Here is a 25,474-nt window from a genome sequence, read left to right on the forward strand (position 1 = left end):
ATGCAGGAGGAGATCAGGAGGAGCACACGAGATCGTTCTTCATCGAAGGAGGATGAAGAAAATCTGGCCTTAGTGAGTAAGGCAAGGAAAGGGAAGGAGGAGGATTCTCATCCCAAATAGAATTCTTCTCATGGAGGGAAGAAGGTTAACAAGTCTAAAGTGAGTTGCTTTAATTGTCATGAGATGGGTCATTATGCGACTAATTGCCTATTGAAGAAGTCCAAGAAGGGATTCTTGGATGGATCGGAAGGTGAGGCATTAGCCTCTCATTTAGAGACGGAATTCACCCTCATTTCATGCATGGTGTCATCAATGATGCGTTGTGGTTGGTTTTTTGACAGTAGCGCCTCATTCCGCATGATCAGCGATAAAAGTTTATTCAGTACCTTGGAGGAGAAAGACCTCAAGATACGCATAAATATGGGTGACGATGAAAGGTATAGTGTTTCAAGAATGGGCACAGTTTCTTTTCAGAGGGAGCATGGAGCTTATATCACCTTGACAGATGTGAAGTATGTGCCTAGACTGAAGAAGAAATTGGTATCGATCGCGATGTTGGAGGACAAAGGCTACGATGTTGTCTTCAGTAAGGGAAAGGTTTTCTTTAGACACATCACCATGGGACAGGTGAAATAGATCGATTCACAGGTACAGAACCTGTATGCTCTTGAGGTTCAAGATGCATGCAAAGCCTTGACGAGAAAGGCAAATGTTAGAGACTTGGTGATTGAGAGGGAGAGTAAATTACCTCTCAACGTGCAGTGCCAGAAGAAGTCTCAAAAAATTGTGGAGGAGCCACAATTAGAGAAGTGAGCAGAGGGATCACATGCAGCCATACCTTCATGTGTGAGGTGGGGTGACGTGAAGTGATAGTCCCAAGAAGGCAAAAATTGGCCAGGGTCCATTGAGAGGTTTTATCTCATGGATTGTAACTTTCTACGGGAGCCCAAAGTACATAGTAGTAGGAGGAATCAATGGGATTGATGCAGTCAGAGATCAAAGTGACAGAGGCTATAGCAGTTAGATACTGAAGAGCATAGAGAAGGATTGACAACAGTGCAAAAATGTAGAGTCAGCAGAAGCACAGAGTTTTCAGTCGATAGAGGCAATAACAGTCAGAGACTTTGATGACAGATGCATCATACTGATTCAGGTTGGATATTTTTTGTTTCTGGAGTTGTTGGAGCAACAACACTAGGGAGAAGTGTTGCATGCAGAACATTATGAAGGATCAGGATCGAGTTGAATTCCTTTCTTGTTGAGAGAGAGTGTTGAAAATAGCAACAAGAAATGCTAAAAATAACATTCTAAATATTCAAATTTTAATTTGTCCTTGAATTAAAATTGAGAATTAAATTCGAATTCAGTCTCACTAGCTGCTTGAAAAATAATTAATTAATTCATCTTGAGTTAATTAGTTGGAGAAATTCAAGCTAGAAGTCTTTGTGAATTCATGCAATAGTTATCCCTTAAATTAAGGATATTATCCCTTATTTAAGGAGATAAGGATGGGTTATATTTGAGTTGTAATTAGTTATCTTAGTTAACTGAGTTAAGTCTAGTTAAATTAGTTCCAAACAATTTGAATAACTAATTGTGAGTTCAGTCAGTTAATGCATGCATGCATCAAACTAGTGTACTCCAAATAACTGAGGATTTTCTCATAAATAACTCATGCATGTCTATTCATACAAAGACCCAGTTGAGATTAAAGACAAGGACATGTTATTATTAGTTGGAAGAATTTTCTTATAAAGGAAACTCATCCATGCAGAAGGAACAAGGTTCCTTAAGGATTGCGCAGTTCTGACAGTGTGTTGGAGCAGTGTGTGAGATCAATGTTACACTGGGTAACAGTTAGATCACCTAAGAGAAACAATGCAAGGAAATAGGAGGCTTGGAGGGGAGGAGAAGGCTTGTGGGAAGCCTAGATTGCCTGTGAGCATCTAGGAGGATTGTACTGAGAGTTTGCTAGCTGTGAGAGCTAAATCTTTGTGTAATCTTGATGTATTTCTACCTTTTATGATAATACAAATAGTTGGGTTTTCAGCTGGAGCTTTCCCCAGAGTATTCTTCTGTGTTTCATGTGTATTGATTCTTTTTCTTTGTTATATGTGTCATGTTTGATATTGCTCAAATCGATTAAGCTTCCACAAAGTTTGATTGTAGAAGTAGATCAAGTATTTTGCTTTAGTTACATTGCATTATCAGGTTGATCTACAGTGAGAATTTCTACATGGTATCAGAGCTAGCTGATCTATAGAGAAATTTCTACATAGGCATCTTGGCACTGAATTCAAGGCTTCTAGTGATGAATAGGGTGAAAAGATTGTTGTTTTGTTTCTCTTGATATTTATTTGTCCTTTTGTTCCTAAAAACCTACATCTTGCTGCTAAAACCTTGTTGTCTGCTACTGGAAATCTGTTGTATGTTTAGTTAATGAGCTGGCATATCTTTTCCCATCCTTCTTCCTTTGGAATGAAATATTTGATTAAATTTATATATGTTTCATCCACTTTAGTGTATTTCTGAAAAGTGGGTCTGAATATGAACGAATGTTTGATTTCAACTTTAATCAATAAATCAAAACTCAAACCTTTAATAAAGTTTTTTCCTATAATAGTTCCCTTAATCTTACAAATATGGATTTGTCTGTAGTTATAGCATGCAGCCTGTGCTGGTATTCTTCGAGGGGAACCAGGCTGTCTGCTATTCCTCTTAAACCTGAAAGTCCTTTTTGATGTATAATATTAAATGTTTTGCGGAACTTATGAATACTAGCTTCTAGATTATTGCATTTATTTTCTAGTTGCAACATTAGATTCCTTTTAGTGAGAATTACTTCCAAAATAGTTTCAATTATGTCCTCAATTTCATATTCTTCCAGCTCTTCCCTTGTTTTTGAATTCATAATTCTAATCAATGCTTTTTCCTCTCCTAGTTTTTGACCCAGGTCTTTCTTTACTTTTGCAATTACTTCCTTTGATTTTTCCAATAGTTTCCTCCTGCTCAAAAATAATTTCAAAGGAAGGCCACAAATTATTCAAAGACTTATTAGTATCCAACTAGATGTTTTCTTTGGCCTGTGCAATGGTATATGCAATAGTAGACTCATTTTCTATAGTCTTTATTCTATGAGTTAGTCTATGAGTTTTTTGAAGCTCTCCTAAGTAAACATTATCAAATTTTAACTCTTTCTCTTGGAGATTGCTGAGTTGAGCCTTCAAATTTTCAATTTCTTGACCTTTTATGGATAAGTCTCCCATTGCTTTAACTAAGTCAGTTGTTGAGTTTGTTGACTATGTTTCCACTGCTATAGTTGTTGTGATAGAAGTCCTTGCAATAGGAGTTGTTGAAGTACCTGCAATAGAAGTTGTTGCTATAGTAATAGTTGCTGCCACATCTGCTTGTCATCCTTTTTCCTTTAATAAACTTTCTAGTTCAGTCTCCATCCTTTGTATCTGTAAATTTTGTTCCTTAATAATTTTGAACATTCTTTCTTTTTATTTTTCTAACTCACCAACTTCTTTGATCGGTGGATCTTCAATAGTAGGGACTTTTAGTTGTTTCCTCAATGATTGAATATCAACATTTCTCTTCTTAATCATTTCCTCGGTAACTTTAACATTACTGGGATCATATCTCAATTTGACTACCAGATCTTCTAAGGATTTTATCTTGATATCTTTGGCCAGTGATGATATATTTTCTAGCTCTAGCTGGGATTGAATGTTATTCACTGAAACCCGCAACTTAGATGTTGCCATTGCTGAACTACTCAAGGTGGAGTAAATAATTTCTCCAACTTGCTTGTGTAGATCAATCTGGTCGATAGGATGAATATGTTTAGTGTCAAAAGAAAAAACAAATTGTTTGTAATCTTTTGTAGTTTTTTGAAAAGGAACTTTAGGCTCTAGAAGGGCTATCTGAAACTTTCCTTTTTCAGTATCTAATTTTCAGAGGAACCTGTGCTGTGAAGCTGAAGTTTTCTTGAAGAATTTTGAATAAGTTGTGGCCTTTAGTGCCTCATTTTTCTTCTTAATTTACTTGTATCCAGCAAAGATACTTGGTTTTGTAGTAGTATGATCTAGCTATTTTATCTGGATTGATTCTAATAGGCCCTGAATGACTGAAGATATAGGAGAGATTGAGAAAATTTATTCAATCCTTGGAAATATCTCAGCATAAGGACTTGTTAAAACTAATGTGGTATGTTCTTGTGAACTCTCTTGTTGAAATGGCTCTTCGAGAGGGTTCTTTTTCTTCTTGTTGTACATTATGAAGTCTGTCTACTGAATTTCTAAAACTAGAGGGGAAATACTTTCCCTTATCCTCTTGGAATGATTTTCATGTGGCACTAGAGTTTGTGAAGTTGGAGAAATGAAAACTTGCTCTTCTACTTCCTACAATGTATTTTCCTGTCACTCCTCCTGGTTCATGGATTGTTCAATCTTTGGTCTAGGAGTATGTGCATAAGGAGTAGTTTTTTATTATACCCTTATCTTAGAAATAATCCCCAAGGGATCATAAGACTAGGTAAAACTTAATTTGAATTTCATTTGTTTCAGAAGGAGATCTACTTCTTTTTCTGCTACTCTGGTATTACAAATAAAGGGTCCAATCTGAGCCTTTAACCTAAACTGGGGCTTATTTTTAGTTGATACAAAGTGCATCTCATCCGTATTCATCATCTTCCTTATATACTCTAATGTAAAAATCCTAATTGACACAAACTTAAGAATTTATATGGAGGAAGGTCACATCCATATACTCTCATCTCTGTGTAGTTTTGATACAAATACCAATCTCCAGTCTTTGTGTACTTGTTGAGGTGTAGAATTTTATTGATTTCAGGGGGAATCCTAGGAACAACATCACTATTGAGAAAATATGAAACCATATATATAAACTAATTGGTGTAATTATTGAATGAAAATTCATTGGTATTCTTCCTTACCAAGGAAGTCCACTGAATTACAAATTGAGGATTACCCTTCTCATCTTATTTTTGTAATTGAAATTGGAATTTATCTACCTGATGAAATAAGAACAAGTATAAAAAAAACTCACTGATATTTGAAATATCCTTCTGTTGAAAAGTTCAAGAATCGATCATGTATTTCTTTAGACAAATATTCATTGTAATTGAAGATCATCGAGGGTTTTTCACCTGGTGAAAACATTGACAAAAATCATAAAATAATCTCATCAACCCACTGATTAGTTGGATAACAAGAAACTAATGAGACAACCTGTCTAGTCATTTTTGGGAACATTGAAGAGTGGTATGGAGGATTTTTTCTTGGTAATTCTGCATTTTCAAGTAAGAATATCTCAAATATCTTAGCTCTTTGAGGGAATGTGATCTTTTTATAGATTTCCATAAGGGAATCTATAGAAAAACAGTGCAAAGGGGTTGAAGGTTTCACTTGATGCATTTGGCATATCAACTCGGGGGATATTGTGAACAAAACATCATTGTTTTGAGCAATAATAGCTCTTTGACTTGAAATATATCTGAAATGGCACCAAGTTACAAATTATGGAAAGAAATAAGTTTGGGGAAAGGTGAATTGAGGTACGAAGGAGTCACACATGCTCAATTCATCGTTGGCATCAAGGAAGTTCAATTTGGCCCAATTGTGAAGTTCATATAGGTCGATCTCACATTGGTTTTCAAAGATTTTATACTCTTGGTCGACTAGGGCTAATCTATCTAAGTCTATGACAGTGGGCATCATCAAATTTTCGTCTACCATATGAGATTTTCCTTTGGAAGACATTTTGAAAATATAATTTAGAAAGGGGTGATGTTTACCATGTGATTAACGAATTTTTGCAATGATGACAGGTGTTCTTTTGATGTTGGTTTGGTTGTACTGGACCTGGGCATGCAACTTGTAAATGGAATGCGTAAAAGAGACATAGGTAAAATGTGTGTTTTATTTATGGAATAAGAAGTTTAACCGTTTGCAAGGATATCTGATAACAAGAGCAGGATATTTATTATGGGAAGGTAACGTTCAAGGAGATGGAATGGATAGATAACGATTATTTATTGACGAATGGGAGGTGGATAGATGGCGAAGGCAGAGTGGCTTTATTCCTTTGGCAGGAGGGGGAATGGTTAGTTGGTGGTTTCCGGGGGGGGATGATAAGTGGTTAATGGGGGGTGGTCTGAAATGCCTGAGGGTCAAACACATTGCGTTGTCAGTTTATTCAAAACAACTTTTCAGACACCCCCCCGGGTTAAACATTGGAGATGCGGTGGGGGGGGAGGGGGGGGGGGGTCCGAAGTGTTTCCCTGACCATTGATCTCGGTGGGAGCATCTCAGCAGTCTAGATATGCATTTATTAGATAAACGACCAAACGTCAAGTCGTCTTTACTAAGATTATAATTAGCCGTTTAATTATGTTTAAACAAATTAAGCAACTAATTAGCATGATGTGCGACATTTGAACTAGCACGCATTTTTGAACATTTCTCGGGATTTATTCATTTTTTCTTTATTTTTTCTCTTTTGTTATTTTTATATTTTTCTTTTTTATATGCCTTTTCATTTTTTATTTTTTATTTATTTTTCCTTTATATATCTTATATTTTTTATTTTTCTTTCCTTTTTCAACAAATAAATGTAAAGTACCAAATAAGCTATAACATGCTACACCAAAATTTCATCAATGGAAAACTTTTGGATCTTCATTCATTTTATTTTGTATTCATTTTGTAATGTAAAAATATTATATAAACAAGGTTGTGGCTCCAAGCCTAGCTAGCAGAGAAGCCATTCAATATTGTGATGTTGTTGCATTGTGTTTTGGCGGTTGTCCCCACCTTTGATCAACTAGAGTTGGACTACTGAGCTCAAGATGCATCTGGATTGAGCTATTTTAATACAAAGAGGTAAATTCCAGGTTTCCTTTTCATTTTTGTTGCATTTTGTTAATACTTCTATGTGATCTATAACCTAAAATTTCTTTAAAGAGGGTGAGAGTTTGTTGGTTTGGGCCCAACCATTTCAACTTGTCACAAACTGTATTAGATAGTATTGTGCGGTTTGGTATTTAAATTGAAATATTGTAGTGTGTGCATTTATAGCTGAGCATTACATTCACATAAGATTGGATTTAGTTCTTTCTCTATATTCTATTCCTATTTGAAGACTTGTATTGTATTTTGATTTGGGAATGTTTATAGCCTAGATTTGAGAGGTAATTGTCATATATACAAGATCCCCTTGTTTCACTATCATTAGGTTGATTTGATCAAAGATTAATTCCTGGAATCATCACTTTCCTTTACATATTCTGGTTGCAGTGACATTTCAATCTGGGTTTATCTTTTTGGGCACTAATATAGGTAAGTTCAAAGGTTTTGAAGGTTGTTGGAATTTGATATTGATATATGATAAAAATCATTCATCTAAAACCCTTGTCCTATTGCCATGTGAGTTGGGTTATACGAATATCCTACCTATGGAATGGTTGTTTTCCTCATATGACTTGGTGATGGTAATACTTTTATTTGGGTGCATTGGTGGCTTCAGCTTGAAGGCTTCATATAAAGATCTAATATCAATATTTAATAGGATCCTCCCTAGAACTTTTGAACTATTTTAGATCTGAAGCGTTGAGGGTACCTTATTTTCTTTCAAAGATCTCATGATACAAGGTATGAATGAAATAGTACCAGAGTCATCAAAACCTAAACCTTTTGGTAATGATTTGAGCCATACACAATAGCTACAACATATGTTTATGCAATTTGTGAATTGGTAGTATGTAGGGATATTGGTTCTAATTACTCTATTCTTTCCTAAAGGTTTGTTGATTTTTAAAATTGTGGTTCCTTGGTTTACAGTTACAAATTCATATTTAAATCAATGTTTGTATAACATAGCCACTCGAAATTGATTCATTTTCAAAGAGGTCTATAATACATTATGACTAGTCAACAAGTGTTCATGGTATTTCAAGTGGATTAGAATAAGAAAGTTTGCTGAAAATTGGATTAGTATCTTGTTTTTGTTCTTTCAAAACTTGGAATTTATTTTGAGATTGGTTTTATTTCCCTCCTTTTGCAAATATTTATTAAAGATTAAAAGCACAATTTCATATCTTTGGTTTGGGGCATTTTCTAATTTGGAGAAGTAGAATAGAGGATTATTTTCTTTCTTTATGTAAGCTCAGATATTTTATTTCTACACCAGGAGCACCATACTTTTCTTTTGGAAGCACAGGGAGAGTGAAAAAATTGTAGTAGTGCAGGAACAGTTTTGTGCAGATTTTCAAAGAACTCTTTTGACATTGTATGACGAAGCCTGTGTTTTATTAATTTTGTTTATTTTCCTAGCCTGTAGACTCAATTTTAATTAATGATTTGATGGGTGAAGTAGTTAATGCCTAAGTTGATTAGTTTTTTTATTTCGTGCCAATAGAGCTACCAAAATATTAGTGCAAGAATTGAGCTAGGGTTTGCTTCAAATTGTTGGTATATTTGAGAATTGGTGTTTATGATTTCATTTCTAAATACTACTTTTGAGTGAAAGATTGAAGAAATGATTAACTAGTGTAGGAATTCAAGGTGTGAGCAGTTTTTAGGAAAATTAGGGTTTTGTTTTGTAGTTTCCCAAAGCCTTTCTATGGCATTTCCTGTGTTACATTTCGAAGTCTAGGGACCCTGAATTGACATTAAGTGTTGGTCCATTAATATGCCCTATATTGAACCCAACAAGATGGAAAAAGGAATCAATGCATACATCATACATGCTGAGAGACCATAATGATTTTGAAAAGGAACATTCTTATTCTCATGGAAATTGAGACTAGAGAGATATGTCAACATGACTAAATGAGAGATTTTTCTGTATCTACTCAATATGTGGAGATTTTTATAGCGGAAAAAAAAAGAACAATGTTGAGAATTGATTTGCATTATGTAGTATATGAAAGTAGAATGCAATGTGCATCTCATGTGGGGTTTAAACCTACATGCACTTGTATGAAAATGATTGCAACAAAATGAATTCTATAGGGTTTGAAGCAAAGATGTTAGATTGAGTATAGGAGCCTACTCTTTCAATGCATATATTTTGTAGATGAAGTCATGCCTTCTATTCAGAAATATTACCGAGAAACGAGTTTCTTGCAATTCAAGTGGAGATTCTCTTGGAAAGAGGTGAGAGGTTGATTTAAATGCATGGAAGTGGTTGTGGACATGGGTGAGAAGAGTATGCATGCACTGGAATGGGCTCTATATAACATCAAAGTTTTCCCTCGTAATGGTGATAAGGAAGTGGGGAAAGTTTGATGTACTTCATGTCTAGCCCCCACCTTCTATTTATACATGTATAAACGTTGGATCAATCCCCTTCAGCATATCCAGTGATGTTGAGATGCTAGCATTCACAATAGATAATGAATCCTACCATAAGCATATTACTAAATCTATAATGACACATATAGAAGGCATATGGACTGAGAGAAATGTGGAGGTATTGAAAGTGGTTGTCATAGGTGAACTGAAGGAGCTCATTTGTGAGAAAATTTCAAATTCAAAAGGAGATATTTTGGTTATGGACAACCATAATTTTCGCACAATCAAGAGGATTTTTATTGGAAATGTGAGTAACTATTGCATTAAAAATGTCAAATATCCTATAACCATTGTGAAAATGGTTCCTAGTTTACTAAAGTGGTGTGCCTGAAGATGGAAATTTATTTTAGCATATTTTACACACATGATGCTTTAGGAAGGATAAGGGAAACAAAGATACAAATCCCTTGTTCGAGTCATAGTAATATTGTATTGAACTTATATATAGATCTTAGGTAACTCAATATGTAGGTGCAGTTATTTTGTTAGAATTAACTACTATAATAATTGATAGATGAAGTAAGGGTATTAAAGATGAAGATTGAACCAACATGGAGATTGAGATTTCTAGTGTGTGAGTGATTGTAGAAGAAGATTATATTCATGTTATATATGTCATTATCTCTCATTGATGTAATGTTGCAATGTTTGGTGATGCAAACAGCATTCTTAAGTCTACTTTGCAAAGAAGCATTGTAGACAAAAATGAGTTTTAGCTATGTGTTTTTGCTCCGTGAACTAGGTTTTGAATGTTTCACTATGAATCCTCATTGCCATGGGAAAAGAATGTAAGAATGAGATTGATACATCTCGTATCTAGACTAATTTCCAAGATGCTTAGCAAGTATAGTGGATGGCATCCATATATCTTGTCAGATGGAAGTATGTACATAAAGTGACTAGTTAATCAGTCTCCATGGTCAAATTGATGTTAAACCCTAGAGTACGATAGGTTCTTAATTAATTTGAGGTGTCAATGGTATGATTGGTTTCAAACCAATACATGAGTATAGTTCTTCAAATGAAGGGAGGAGCATGGACACCTATTGAGGTGGAAGTGAGTTACATTCTTCTAGCCTGAGAAAACCAAGTGTTGAATGGAAGTTTATTTTTTGGAGTTGAATGACGAGATTGAAGAAAGAAGGACAAAGAGGTCCTTGATACAACATATGACATTTCCTATGGAAGATTTATGGTAGAAAATGATGTTTGTTGTGGCAATATCAAAGGTTAATTGGTCATGGACAAACAAAGGTAAGATTGTGCGGTGTGTTGAATAAAAACAAACTCATGACCATATTATAATGTGAATCACACATTGTGTTTTTAAGCAAGTCTATGTGTCATCTTTTGATTTGATGTAATGGTCCTTGAAATGCATGTATCTGGTATCTCCATGAGTGGAGCCTTTTGTACCTAAGTCAATGTGTATGTAAGTCTAATGAGGCATGTGTACCCCCATGTAGTTTTTTGTAATATAAAACCACTTTGTAGTCTAGGTTTGTGCTAAACTAGAAACCAAATGATAGAGGAAATTTTATGATTAACAAGAAACAATTGATATGTTGTTCATTGTAAACAAAAACCATGTGAGAATGTGATGAAGAAATGAAAGTTTATGAGAGACAAAGAACATATGGACGGGGAATCCTGGAGAGTGTTTGTGTTCCTTGGGAGTATGATGTAGTAACATCAAAATCATGGTTGAGGGTAAGCCGAGAAAACCTAGGACATGGTTGAGGTTAAACTAAGAAAACCCAGAGTGTGGTTATGGGTAGTTGAGAGAACCAAGGACGATGATGATGGTGATGTAGGCGAAGTTAAAGGTATAAGTACATGTATGAATATATGTGATGAAATGATGTTTGAATGAAAAATGTACATAAAGGGCATCCCAATAGAATGACATATGCAATGGTTGGTCACCCATTCATTCTGGTGGACAATTATTCCTTTTTATGGGTGTCAACATATTAATAATGCTTATAAATGCCAAGTTGGACAATAGATAGGCTTCATTGATCAAGAGGTCCTTCAATTGATAGTGGGTCATGTGTTGTAAAGGAGAACATATTGGTGGAGACCTCAATTTATCGAGCTTAAGACAAGTAGTCATTAAGGGGGATTGCTAGATTATGTAACTCCTACTTGTCTTAGGTGTGATCATAGGCTGAAGAAGGATCATGTTCCAAGTATTTAGGGAGTTAGTTAGATCTTGTTGGCTTGAGAGATATTTGCTCAACTAGATGCTTCCTAGATTAGTGTGAGGTTGAGATATTTTCTCAATTGATTGATTACCATATATAGAATACATGTATTATATATGTAACTATTGGATGTGAATTAATAGAGTGCTTATGCATTTCTAAATAGAAGAGAAAACTATGTAAAGAGAAAAGTGGAAGAATGTAAAGGAATAAAAATATAGAAAAAAACATAACGAGAATGAAATGAATGTGAGAATTTAGAAAAATAGTGTTTAGTACAATAAAATATAAGAACATAGCAAAAGATATAATAAATATAGATTTTATTATAAGAAGGTGAAATTAAGGAGAAATAATTTTCGACTATTTTTTTTGCTTCACTTAAAAGAAAATAAATTCTCCACAAAAGAATAAGACTTACATGTTATTGTTGACTATAGAAAATTGTCACTATACATAAATGAAGATATTGAGATATTAAAGTAATTATTTAGTAAATGATAATAATTAGATACACATTTAAATATGAAATTAATACCTTAAAACAACATTATAATAAAAAACTCGCACTATCACTGTAAAAATAAAAATAGAAATAGAAATAAATATAAAAACTAAAATTGAAATTCACCCGTTTATTAAAATCAATGTATTGATCCCCGGATGCGGGTGCCACCTCGCATAGCCAGGAAGGGCCACTTGCCACGGCCGATAGGACACATGACGGACGGAGTTCTTTAAGGCTCCTCGCCGCCACCTCCCTTCGCCAAGCAATGCAGCACACCAGCCTTTATGAAGGCGCAGGGACCATAGCTGAGGTTGATGGCCGCATTCAATGCGGGAGAACTTCGAAGGAATGAAGGGGACGATAAGAAATGCGATTTGGGGGCAGTTGATACCCAAAGCTATGGTGTTCATGCTCAGCATTCTGAGAATTCCGGGGTTATTGTGGAATTGGGGGAGGCTGGCCGACTGCTGGTCCTCCCTGGTTCATGCCTGCATTCATTTGTTTGCTACCCTGAGCCGAATTGGAAGGGAACTCTGTCTGAGGAAGAGGTTACTGGAAGAATGGTGCGGGAGAGAATGCCATGTCGTAGAGGCAGAGGCTCAGGGCGAGCCAGATCCTCTCGCGGGCCTGCAGCTGACTCACATCACCACTGCTGCTGCTGTTACTGCCATCGACGTGTGGGAGCTCCTCATGTGCAGGCTAGCCAATTTGTGGAAGCTAGAGGGTCCAACAATGGCGATCCAAGGCTACCTGCGTTTGGCTCTGTCATCTTCACACTGGGCAATTCCAGAGAAAATTTGGGTATCAATGCCCACATATCTGTGTTATTCACCAGGATCCCGGAGGAGAATGAGGATGGCTTGCCTCGGCCACCTGCAATGGAAAATCCCTTGGACAACGAAGGGGGAATTCCCCTGGAGCAAGAAGGAAGATTGCCTCAGGCTCTGGCGGAAGATTGTCGGGTTGTTGACAAAGGTAAGAGGCCACTGGGTGAGGCTTCAAGCTCAAGGGGCACTGCACCGCGGGAGCACGACCACCCATCCAGCCATTTGCGCGAACCTGAATTGCCAGCCTTCATGGACGGCTTACCAGAAGGACATGGTTGGGCTTGGATTCGTGAGGCTGAGCCAGAGGACGAGCCGGAGGAAGACGCGACCGAGGACTAGGCCCAGGTGGCTCTCCCGCATTCTGCCTAGACGCGTGTGGGATCGTGGTCGGTTCTGTTATCTCTCCTGTTGTCTTGTGTCTTTCTAGTGTTTTCTGTTCAATGATGTTTCTGGGTCTTATGTGTCTACCGCTGTCACTTGTTTTCTCTTCCGTTACGGATAGTAGCTTTTTTGTTTTGGGCCATAACCACATGCCCTGTATCCAATTGGCAAACTCTGCCCCTGCGTGGGTTTCACAGAGATGTTTAGGGACTTTTTGTTGGTGGTTTTTACAGAGATGTTTAGGCACCTTTTGTTGGTGGGTTTTACAGAGATGTAATGGGTTTTTGGACTATGTCACAGCTGCCCATGGAGCCACACACGGACATGGGCAGCAAGAAATCTCGAATGTAAAGTTTCAGCTGTAAATATTAATACAAAAGTAGGTAGTGTTGCTTAGAAAAAAAAAAAATCAATGTATTGATTTTATTTTAAATACATTAATAAAATAATCTTAAAAAAAGTATGTAATCTAAAAAAAAGTAAGTAACATTTATTTTTAGTTCCAAAAATATTATCTAAGAGTTAGATAAGGGATTTAGTCCCCGCAGATGTTGTGTTCCATTCCTGACCATGTTTCAATTCCATTAAAAATTATTCAAGGTATTTAAGATTACTCCAGAGCTATTATCGTTTGAGTGAACTTTCTATCGGTAGATTTTATGCGGATTCGATACGTCGGAATTTCATATCTTTAAGTACTTGTCAAATTTGATAGTTGGAGCAATTTTAATATTAAGGTTAATAATTTTGTTAAAAAATTTGACAAATTTTTAATATAAAATATTAATAATTTGTAGAAAAGGTAAATTTTTTAATTGTTGAATTGAGGTTTCTGTGGTCTATATTAAGTTTATGAGAAAAATCTTTTTGGTGTAAATCACATGATAGAACATTTGTCGACCCATTGCGAACCAATGAGTGTGGCTCATCGTCAGGACAAGTTGAAGAACCATATCAAGGCTATATATTAAATAGGGTTAGAAGATCACCGAATGGCTAGGTTTGACTAAAAACGGCTATATTGAAAAAAACCGCTATGTTACGTCAGACTAGATAAACGGCTAGATATGACTAATCAATTTTAATTATATAATTTTATGATGCTAAAATATTATTTTAATATTTAACCTATGTTATTTAAGTGAAAATTTAACAATGTTTGAGTTAATATTAATATTAAAAATTGCTAGAAATAATATATTAAAATTGCTAGAAATAATAGTTAGTAATCGAGAGGGTTTAATAATAAATAATAATTAGTAATTGAAGTTTCTATTAACAAGTTCTCAATTGAAGTTTCAAATAATAAAAGAAATAACAAAACCAATCCATGGTATGACAAAGATTGTAAAAGTGCGAGGAGAGCAATTAAAGAAGCTGTTGATGATTCTCTTAAAATGGACAAGATAAAAATATACAAAGCCCTAACTAAAAGGAAAAAGAGGCAGTACATTCGTAAAAAACAAGAGAATCTCTTACACCTCTCTAAGGTAGTTCCTAAGAAGTTCTGGAGGCAGATTCTGACTAGGAAGACTAAGGATAATAATAAAATTGTTCTTCACGACTGGAATTCTTATCTTAAAAAGCTTTATGAATCTCCAAATGTCATGGATAGTTTGGAAACCCTGCTCACAACAAAAGAATTTTTCTCGTAAGAAGACATTAAGTTTGGGGTTAATCGCCTCGCTAATGGGAAAGCTAAGGACATTTAAGGTTACCAGGCAGAAATCTTAAAAATTGGAGGTCCTGTCCTCATCCCCCACATCGACAAGATTTTCAATCAAGCATTCAAGCAAGGGTTCCCTAAACCTTGGACTGAGAGCCTCATTATCCCTATTTTTAAAAGTGGGGATACAAATAACCCCTCTAATTATCAGACAATTATGATCAGCCCTCTCTTAGTCAAGTTATATGGTAGTATTCTGGAAAAGAAGTTAAGCATATGGCTTGAAAGTGAAGGTAAGCGGGCTAAAGGCCAAGCAGGTTTCAGAAGGCATCACTCAACAACAGACCATCTTGTTACACTTAGGATCATTGCGGAGGAATGTCGTAATGATAAATCCAATTTATTATGTTGCTTTGTGGACTTTAGAAAGGCTTTCAATACGGTTCCTAGATACAACCTTTGGAATAGGTTAGCAGAGCTAAAGGTTCCTCTTGAGTTGAGAGCTGCTGCTATAAGGTTATATGAGAATGTAATTGCCAAGCTAAAGAGTAATGATGGGTGGTCGAAAGATATTAAGTGTAACATCGGAGTTAAACAAGGTTGTCCCCTCTCCCCGACCCTATTTGGCATTTACATCGATAAGCTCGAAGGCTATTTAGAGGAAGCAGGATGTGATGGCACGATCTTAGCTGGGATAGTCGTTATCCTTCTTCTCTATGCTGACGATATTGTTCTATTGGCAAGGTGCCCATCTAATCTTGATAAGCAACTCAAGCTTCTTAAGGATTTCTGCTCTACCATGGGTATGACTGTTAACACTGACAAAACAAAAGTTATGATTATCAAATCCAAGAAGGACACTTACGCTAATTTTATGTATGACAATAATAACTTGGAGGAAGTGTATTCTTACAAGTACCTAGGAATTGATATCCATCACAAGCTCAACTAGAACCACAGCATTGAGAAAAGGATTAATGGGGGGTGGAAAGCCTATTTTGGTCTTGAAAATAATTGTAAAACAGCAAACCTTGTAATGTGGGATAAAAAGAAGTTCCTCTTTGAAACTTTAGTCACTACTATTATCTTATATGGCTGTGAGGTTTGGGGTTGCAGCATCTCCAGAGAATCATTGAGAAAGATTGAGCAAATCCAGAAGCGTTTTATAACTTATAACCTAAAAATTAAAGGTAATACGCCCTATCCTATTCTTCTTATAGAAGCAGGTCTTTCCCCTATTAAGAGCATGGCTATGCTTAGGTTTCTATTGTACAAGCACAAACTCAATAACATAGACGATCATAGACTTCCTAAGCTAGCTTTAAATTCCAGCCAAAACCACCTAAGGCTCAATCGAGGGTGGCATAAAGATACAAGGGCCTGGTTAAACTACTGGGAGATCAACAAGAATGATGCATTGCAAAACATAAATAACATTAAAGATATTGTTACTTCTAAGTTCAAAGAAAAGTTGTAGTGTGAGAAAGATTTAGCGACTAAAAGAAAATTAAGTTATTATGAGAAGGTCATCAACCCCACCCTAGAAGATCAAAAGTATCTCTCTATTTTAACTAGCTCAAAGAAGAAAATTAATATAGCAAAGATTAGAATGAATTCTCATGAGCTCCATAGTGAAATAGGTCGTTGGGCAGTTACTAAAACGCCATGGATGGAAAGGATCTGCCATATATGTGAGAGTAAGAACATCGAGGATGAAAACCACTTCCTCTTAGAGTGCCCTGCGTACAACCACATTAGATCTCAGTTTTACAATCTTTGTTACAATACTGACCTTCCTAGCCTTTTACAATGTCAAAATTCTAGTGAGCTCGGGAGGCTTCTCTCCAAAATACTTGAGCATAGAAATAAAATCTTAAATCAAAATAAATAATCTGTTTATTTAGGTCTGATAGATCATTGTTTGGTCTCAGCGGACGTAAACCATCATCATCATCATCAATATATTATTATTATAACAATGTTATAGTATTAGTGTTAATTAAAGATTAAAATAATTTATATTATATATACTAGACGCCATCAGATTATTCAAGATAAAAAGGAAATATTTATATTTAACATATATTAAAATATGTTAAATTTATATTATTAATATGAATTTAATAGATGTATGGATAATATTATTAAATGTAAGGACTAAATAAATTTAGTCATTGTTATTTTTATTATCAATGATTAAAATTTCAATATATATTAATTTAATGGAACCAAATTTACTATTACTCGGGACTAGCAAAAATCTATTGTATTAAATGCAAAAACTTTTATTAATATAAAATATTAATAAAAAAATATTAACAATTTATTAATATAAAATGTTAATAATTTATAAAAACTTTTGACTTATAATCAAATCACCACCCACCACCCATGACAAGTAACTTGCCTGTCAAATTCCATCTCTGCTCAGGGGGCCCCTCTTGCTAGTTTATTGGGCCTTGGTACTCTGTAAATGAATACTTCTGAACCTCGAAAATTAAGTGAAGTTAGTGCTGATAGAATCAATAATTTCTAAACCTTAGTTCATAAATTCAAACTTAAGGTAATAATTTTCTTTCGCGATTTTCTCGGCTTTCTAATCTGCCGCCGAGGATCCAGTACTTTGTAAATTCAAACTCCAAGGTAATAATTTTTTTTTTGCGATTTTCTCGGCTTTCTAAATCCAGCCGGGCAATACTGAGAATGAAAAATAGAAAATGTACATCTTAGGTTTCCTTGTCATCCACCAAAAATTTAACGATGAACTGAATTTAGCCTACCCACCCTGCATTGATGCGATGCGTGAAGTGAATGTCTGAATCGTACTTCGAAGAAGCGTATTAATCGCCGAACCGAATCAAACACCCGAATTTTCGTTCGTTTTTTGTGGTCAATTCGACCGAATTAGGTCACTATGGTGTGAGGGTCTAATGTCTTTTCTTGAAAAGATATAGCAAATCGCGCGACAGATGGGGAAACCACCCCACTGTTTCGTGGAATTAAAAATCAGTCAACCAAAGTCTAATGCGCACGTTGATTATGCCGTCTTCTGCACAGCAATTCCATGTCATTCATTCCAAAGTCTAATCGTCCTGTTGACTATGCCGTCTTCTGCACTCCAATTCCAACCCCACTCACTCCAATGTCATATTCTTCTTTTCTTCGAGGAACGCCCTGCTACTAGGTTTCTCATGCCCAAGAGCAGAGCATAGCATCATGGTATTCCAATGCCATTTTCTTCTTTTCTTCGAGGAACACCCTGCTACTAGGTTTCTCATGCCCAAGAGCAGAGCAAAGCATAGCATCATGGTACTCCATCGTCATCTCACTGTCTATCAACTTTGCTTTCTTCTTCTCCTCCTCTGCTTCACAACATCGTGTACAGGCAGTGGCTACGAAGATTGTTATTGGGGTACATGTGGGAGCTTTGAATTCTGCTACCCTATTGGGAAAATTAACAGCGGCTGTGGTGATCCTAAGTTTCAGCTAAACTGTAGTTTGGATAGCAATCCTTTGCTTTTACTCAATGGAGACGAGTATGTCATCTTGCAGCCGACAGTCTTGGATAGTAGTACCCTTCACAATAATAGCATGACAATTGTTAACTACAATCTATGGAAAAGTATGCCGGGGGGTAGTTGCAATCCTTTAGGTAACTACTCTCAATTTTGGTGGCCCGACTCTCAATTTCGTATAGCCCATGGATACACCAATCTCACGCTTTGGGGGCATTGCAATGAAAGTATTAAAGGGCATAAGCGCCGTTTATGTGGCGCTGATTGGTACGTCATTCCCAATCCAGAATCTGGGAGACGATTCTGCCAAAGCAACATTCAACTGCCAGTTAGTAACAACTTCTCATTCCAACGGAATCAGGATCTGAGAACACGCCTCTCAGCAGGTTTTGAAATAACATGGCATGCCGACACGAAGAGAAACCGAAGCTGTGGCGCCTGTAAGACCAGTGGCGGGAGTTGTGGTTATAACATTTCAGAACCAACTAGTTTTCTTTGCTATTGTCCCGATGGCACCTCGCATACAGAGATATGCCCCACCAATAGCATTGGTACTTTTCCGGAACCCCTTCTCCCAATTCGATTACGAGACCCATTGCTTAACTTATCACCATCTATAAAAATGTTTTAAATGTTCCCTCCATTCTGCACTCTTGAACCCATGGACATATATGCATGTTTTTCCCTATATTGTCAAGTATTCCTCCCCTTTGCAGAAATTATGGATCGTTGCCTAACTCATAAGAGTTGTTATGGCCACGTTGCAGGTCATAAAAATAGGCTCGCCATTATAATAGGTAGCTATGATTTCTTCCAATTGAAAATCATTGTGAACTTGTATCTTGTAATTTCCACTGTTAATCAACATCACATTCATATCGATCTCTGTATTACACTGCAGGTTGCATCACTGGAGGAGTTTCGTTGGCAACAATAGCAGTGTTGTTCTTAATGTTTTATGCCAAGACGAGAAGACCTACTCCTGGTACCTCTAGTTCAAGGGTGGAGAAATTCCTAAAGGAAAATGCTTATGAAATGCCAATGCCAACCAGATATTCACACTCTCACCTCAAGAACATCACAAACAACTTTGCTGAAAAGTTGGGAGAAGGAGGGTTTGGTGTGGTGTATAAAGGAATGCTTCGGAACGGCGCTCCAGTGGCTGTAAAGCTTCTTGATAGGCACAGGCATACCGAGACCCAATTCATGAATGAGGTTGCTACCATTGGACGGGTCCATCACGTCAATCTGGTTCGTCTGTTGGGGTACTGTTTTGAAATTCCTATAAGCGCACTCGTATATGAATACATGCCTAATGGATCGCTCGATAAATTTTTGTTTGCCCAGAAAGAGGAGGGGCAAGTCCCAAGGTGGGAACAATTGCATTCAATTGCTTTGGGTGCGGCCCGTGGAATTGCATATTTACACCACGATTGTGACAACCGCATCATACACTTCGATATCAAACCTCACAATATTTTGCTGGACGCCGACTTCACCCCTAAAATTGCTGATTTTGGTCTGGCAAAACTTTGTGGAAAGGGAGAAGATCATGTTTCTATGACAGCCTGGAGAGGGACCCCGGGATATGTTGCGCCGGAGTTGTGCCATAGTGATGCCGGTCCTGTTACAGATAAATCAGATGTCTATAGTTTCGGAATGCTGCTGCTTGAGATTGTTGGAGGCAGAAAGAATATTGATGTGCAGGTGAGCCGGTCTAGTCAATTATACTTTCCTGTGTGGGCTTTCAAGCTAATTGAGAGTGGTGAGTTGGGGATGAGATTGAGAGGAGGAGAAATGGACTGTGCGGATGAGGAGAAGGCGAGAAGACTCACAAAAGCTGGATTGTGGTGCATTCAATATAAGTCTGCAGATCGTCCTTGCATGATGAGGGTTGTGCAAATGTTAGAAGTTAATGGAGATGACGTCGCCAATCCTCCGTTGCCCTTCAATTCCTCGGCCACACCTCAAAATCCTTTACTGTCTTCCACGGTAAGTTCTTCTTCAATTGAGATTACTTTATAGCTTTCTATCTTTGATTCTCTTAAACCCGTTTCTAGATTTGCCCCGGGCTCCACACAATACCTTTGTGAATAAGTCGATGAGTACCATGAAGTCTTAAGACCCTAACTCCGTTCAGTGACGTGAATCTTCCGAAGTTTGGGCCATCAGATTCATAAATGTATGTTGTGCACATCATGATCTGCTGACATCAACATCAAGATGAAGAGCAGTGAGGTGAATTTACATTTACATTCCATTAGGATAAAGATGTTATCACTTTAACATTATCATTTTATAGGTTTATAAAATTATATTTTACACATTTTCATCTGGTTTCAATTGCTCACATGAAGGTCGAGGTCAACGCTGAGGTAAATTTACACTTCAAATGTTATCACTTTAAATTTAAAGTTATCATTAAATGTTATCGGTTTAAATTTAAAACTTTAAATTTAAAGTTATATTTCTCTTAAATTTACTGAAGTTTACATTATTTAACATTATCCAAAGTGCCAATTTTATATTTTGCTGGATCCTTATTGCTAAAGGGTTTTTATCATAAAAGGGAATAATATATTTTTTTTAAATCATAAAAGGGAATAATATATTTTTTTAAATGGAATGTTTTTAGATATGTTTATTTTGAAATTAATTACATTATTTAAGATTATGCAGAGTGCAAATTTTATTTTTTGCTTGATCTTTATTGCTAAAGGTTTTTTATCATCAAAAAAAATGATATGTATTTTTTTAAATGTAATGTTTTTAGGTATGTTTATTTTCAAGTTATTTTGAAATTATTTACATTATTTAAGATAATGCAGAGTGCCAATTTTATTTTTTGCTCGATCTTTACTGATAAAGGCTTTTTAATCATAGAAGGGATGATATATATATATTTTAGATGGAATGTTTTTAGGTATGTTTATTTTGAATATTTACATTATTTAAGATTATGCAGACATTATTTAAGATTATGCAGAGCGCTAATTTTATCTTTAGATTGATCTTTATTGCTAAAGGTTTTTTATCATAAAAAAAATGATATATATATATATATATATATATATATATATATATATATATATATATATATATATATATATATATATATATATATAGATAGGTGTGTTGTGCTTCAGTGTAGATACTCATTGATATTTTAGGGTACGACCTTGTTTTGGTTGGTAAATTTATTCAATTATAATATAGAAAAAATAATGAAAATTTTTAAGTATAGTGTTTTTAAATTTACATATTTACTAATTTATTTAAATTGAATTGTGATTAAATTAGACTCACTAAATTATGATAAAAATAAATAAATTTTAAAATAATATATCTTCATAGTTAATATATTAATTAATAATAAAAATTGCAAATACTTATTATAATTTTAATAATATATTTTTATTTTAACCTATTGAAAAATAATTAATTAAATTTTTATAGTATATTTTTTTTAATCTATTTTAATTTTATAGATATAATAATATAATATTTATTATAAATCATATTATGTTATTTTTATTTTATTGAATAAATTTAAGCTTAAAATCCTCAACTTAATATCTTTATATTTCAAATCTTTATTATAATTTTATAATTTATCAAATTAAATTTCATTTAAAATAAAACATAAAATGCTTTATACTTTACTTTATTTTATATGTAATAAAAAAATCTTATTAAAACAAAAATAAGAATAACCATTTAAATTAGTTAAAAACAAGTAATCAAACATATTTTTTAATAATACTATATTGTTGAATTGAGGCTTCTATGATCCATATCAAGTTTATGTGTGATGACCCCGGAAAATGTAAATATTGGAATTTTACTGTAGTAAAAGATAGAATTGAAAGACTGTTTTTAAAACTCTAATCATATTATTTTATTGTGAATTAAATATATATTGAAAAGGAATATATACTTCTTGAAATGCTGGAAACCTCTGAAAGGAAGATTGGAAGAGGAAATCATTGGAATTTTACTGTAGTAAAAGATAGAATTGAAAGACTGTTTTTAAAACTCTAATCATATTGAAAAGGAATATATACTTCTTGAAATGCTGGCAACCTCTGAAAGGAAGATTGGAAGAGGAAATCAGTTATGAAAACTGCATGAAACTACCCTCCCTAACTGGAGAGGCCTCCAGGGGAAAAGGGGGGGGGGGGGTAGAGACAAAAATTCTGTGCTGTAGGGACAGACAGAAGAAGAAGAAAAAAAAAAGAAAGCTGGTTAAGTCTGGTGAGGACCAGATAACCAGGCACAAGTTGCATGTATCTTGTTGAGGGCTTTAGGCCTGCAAGATAGCTCGGGGGGAGATTCCAGTCTTGGCGATGGATCTCATGGTTGGGTGGACAAGAGCAAACAAGGATTACAGGTGAACTTCTGAAGCATAATTACAAATCTGGCGGACCAGGTATGTAACAGCCTCTGAGGAAATTATTTCAACAGTGATTGTAGATAATACTGTTAGCTAAAATTACAGTAGTTTGGCTGTGAAAACCAATTAAAATTATACAATCTTATATCATTATTATGCTTGCTGTAATATACCTGGCTCAGGCAAATATTACCGAAATATTAATAGATGACTGTTGAGGGAAAAAAAACCTGATGTTGATATGTTATTGGTAGCTTCAAGAAAAGAAAAAAAAAACAAACAATAAGACGGAGGTCAAATTGTACTGTATAGATTTCCGAGCAGTTAATGTATTTACAAACATAAAGAAAATGATTAAGTTATCTTTAAACGACTTGAGCTTATTCATCATTAGAGGGGAGAAGAATAACATGCCTCAAGCTATAATAGGCTTCAAGCTGGGGTTACCAGAACTGAAGTGAGAAAACCCGCTGAAACTAAACACCTTAACATTACGGTGTGAACATACATTAAAGAGTTTAGAAGGCCATATGAGACTATAACAAACGAGACAGTCTGCATTAACTGTAAAGCAACTACATATAACTAAAAATACACAGACAGAGGTAGCTGTTAACCGTAAGAATATAAATAATCTTAAGAGAGGGTTCAAGAAAAATATGGACCAGAGCCAGACTCTACAGTATTTCCATTCAATGAAACAACGAAAATGCAAACCGCACAAATCACCGTAGCCGCGGTAGTAGATACGACAGCAGGAGTATCTAATGTTCAAACTAACCAAACCCATAATCTCAGCAATAACCATAATTCTCCCATTATAATCAATGCATATCAACAGTAAGAATCAATATGCCGGAAACAGAACAGATTTCCTTATCAGCTCGAAAAGGAATAATAAGTCGAATCCGAGAAGCAAGCAGACAATAGTTTTTCTTTCTAAAAGACAATGGCGGACCCGCTGTAGCATGAAACCGTGAAATTACATACAAATAACAGGAATAATATTATAAACGTGTAACCGATTCAGAGTGGCAAGTCCATTGAATATCGGAGTCAAGCACTCTGAAATATAGTTAGCTTGCTATTAAACCTTCCGAGGAAACCCAGAAATAAAGCAACATTTACAGAGCAAGTATCTATTCCAGGAGACGACGAACTGGAAGTATAAACAAAATATATTCATCGGAGATGTAAATAAAATATCCTTTGAAAAAAAGAGAGGTCCATATTCCGCGACCAGTTCAACAGTAGTCATTACTATTTGTACACAAATAATTACATCTGATTAACAATTCATAGAAAACAAATTTGACTTCGAGATAATTCAATTGCTGAAAATGGCTAAGGCACCTCCCGCGCGAAAGGAACCGACTGTTCCTCACAACCCAATAGGGTAAGCCGGGAACACAAAAATCTGAGAATACGAAAACACATGGGTAGCCTCGAAAGCAAAACCACAAGGACCCTGTCCTGGGTAACCTCGATCAGATTATAGGAATCTGAAAGCCAGTGAAAAATCAAGCATGTATAAATCACACAGCCATCTCAGGCACAAAAAAAAGGGAAACCCCAATCATCGCACCAGGAACCTATGAGCCGATTTGCATACCTGGTACGCAGCGAAGGAGGTCGGGATGCCGAAGGCCCGTCGACCTGCGAATTGGAAGGTTGCATCGCCATAACTTTACCTTCATACGCCCAAGAAACAAGAACTGTTAATACGCATGCAGAACCAGCAGTGAAACCCGTAAGGGAAAATAACATAATAGCGAAACTATGGGGTTAAACTGTGAAAAAGAAAACATTACCTGTGTGGAATAATTCCGGGGAATCGAGCGTGAAACCCTTGAGTTGCAGATGAAACCCTGGAGGAGGTGAGAATGAAAACGATGTGCGAAGAGGCAAACAGAATCCGGGAGCTGTTTCAGAACCAAATGAGCCGAGAGGAAACTCAGAGTGCTTAATAAGAGTCCTAAAACCCTCAGACGGATCTCCACCCTCGGATCTGAATCGATAGATCCACACCATTGAAAAGAAGCGGGAACCAAAGGCGTGAGGGACGAGGATACGGAGAACGACGTGTTCACATGGCCGAGCAGGAGAGACAGGACAGCTGTGCTGGGGCATTAAACAGCTGCCCATAAAATTAATAGCAACCCAACAACTCATCGCCGGAAATGTTACTCCGGTCACAAAACGTTATGTCAGCACACATTCCGGTTGTCAAATGAGTATACGTGTAAACAATGCATACGAGTAAGCCATGAATCAAACATTTGTATAGTTTGTCGTGGAAGCGAGATATTTCCAAAATTGTTAATAATCCGAATAGCTATGTGTAATGGCAGAGTATGTGCGACATATAGTTTATGTTAGGGTTAATATGTAAAGATTATAATAAGTTAAAAAAATTTATTTTCATGTATCATGGGAAGGATCGTGACATTATGAGAAAAAAATTCGGGGTAAATCACATGATAATACATTTGTCCATGCGTTTCCAACCAACGAGTGTGGTTCATCGTTAGGACAAGTTGACAAGTTGAAGAATCATCATGGCTACAAATTAAATAGGGAGAGTAGATCATTATATCAAG

The 25,474-nt window shown here is 35.7% G+C and overlaps 2 protein-coding genes and 1 pseudogene across 3 annotated transcripts; 2 read left to right on the plus strand and 1 right to left on the minus strand.

The window, feature by feature from the left end:
- Positions 1-18,272: 18,272 nt before the first annotated feature.
- LOC149174398 (LEAF RUST 10 DISEASE-RESISTANCE LOCUS RECEPTOR-LIKE PROTEIN KINASE-like 1.2) lies at positions 18,273-19,112 on the plus strand. The gene has a single exon (XM_089420843.1). The coding sequence runs from the start codon at positions 18,273-18,275 to the stop codon at positions 19,110-19,112; it is 840 nt and encodes a 279-aa protein (XP_089276969.1).
- A 320-nt stretch (positions 19,113-19,432) lies between these two features.
- Positions 19,433-20,506, plus strand: LOC149174399 (rust resistance kinase Lr10 pseudogene; annotated as a pseudogene).
- Positions 20,507-24,012: 3,506 nt separating this feature from the next.
- Positions 24,013-24,947, minus strand: LOC149174400 (uncharacterized). 2 transcript variants are annotated; one of them, XM_089422589.1, is made up of 3 exons: positions 24,686-24,947; positions 24,487-24,565; positions 24,013-24,376 (listed from the first exon to the last, which is right to left on the minus strand). In XM_089422589.1, the coding sequence occupies exons 1-3, from the start codon at positions 24,903-24,905 to the stop codon at positions 24,367-24,369; spliced, it is 309 nt and encodes a 102-aa protein (XP_089278715.1). In that variant the 5' UTR covers positions 24,906-24,947; the 3' UTR covers positions 24,013-24,366. The 2 variants fall into 2 exon arrangements, with proteins under 2 accessions (XP_089278715.1, XP_089278714.1); XM_089422588.1 differs by having other exon boundaries at positions 24,013-24,565; positions 24,686-24,943.
- Between the last annotated feature and the right edge of the window lie 527 nt (positions 24,948-25,474).

The sequence above is a fragment of the Pinus tabuliformis genome, chromosome 4_1 (assembly GCF_031772625.1).
Source record: "Pinus tabuliformis cultivar Carrire ecotype Pingquan chromosome 4_1, CPIR1, whole genome shotgun sequence".
Lineage (NCBI taxonomy): Eukaryota > Viridiplantae > Streptophyta > Pinopsida > Pinales > Pinaceae > Pinus > Pinus tabuliformis.

Excerpts from the sequence above, each read along its gene's own strand:
- LOC149174398 (XM_089420843.1), top strand. The coding sequence starts at position 18,273 with ATGGTACTCCATCGTCATCTCACTGTCTATCAACTTTGCTTTCTTCTT.
- LOC149174400 (XM_089422588.1), bottom strand. The coding sequence starts at position 24,905 with ATGGTGTGGATCTATCGATTCAGATCCGAGGGTGGAGATCCGTCTGAG. Across the intron at positions 24,566-24,685 it reads CCCGGAATTATTCCACACAG|GTAAAGTTATGGCGATGCAA; the intron begins GTAATGTTTTCT and ends GGGCGTATGAAG.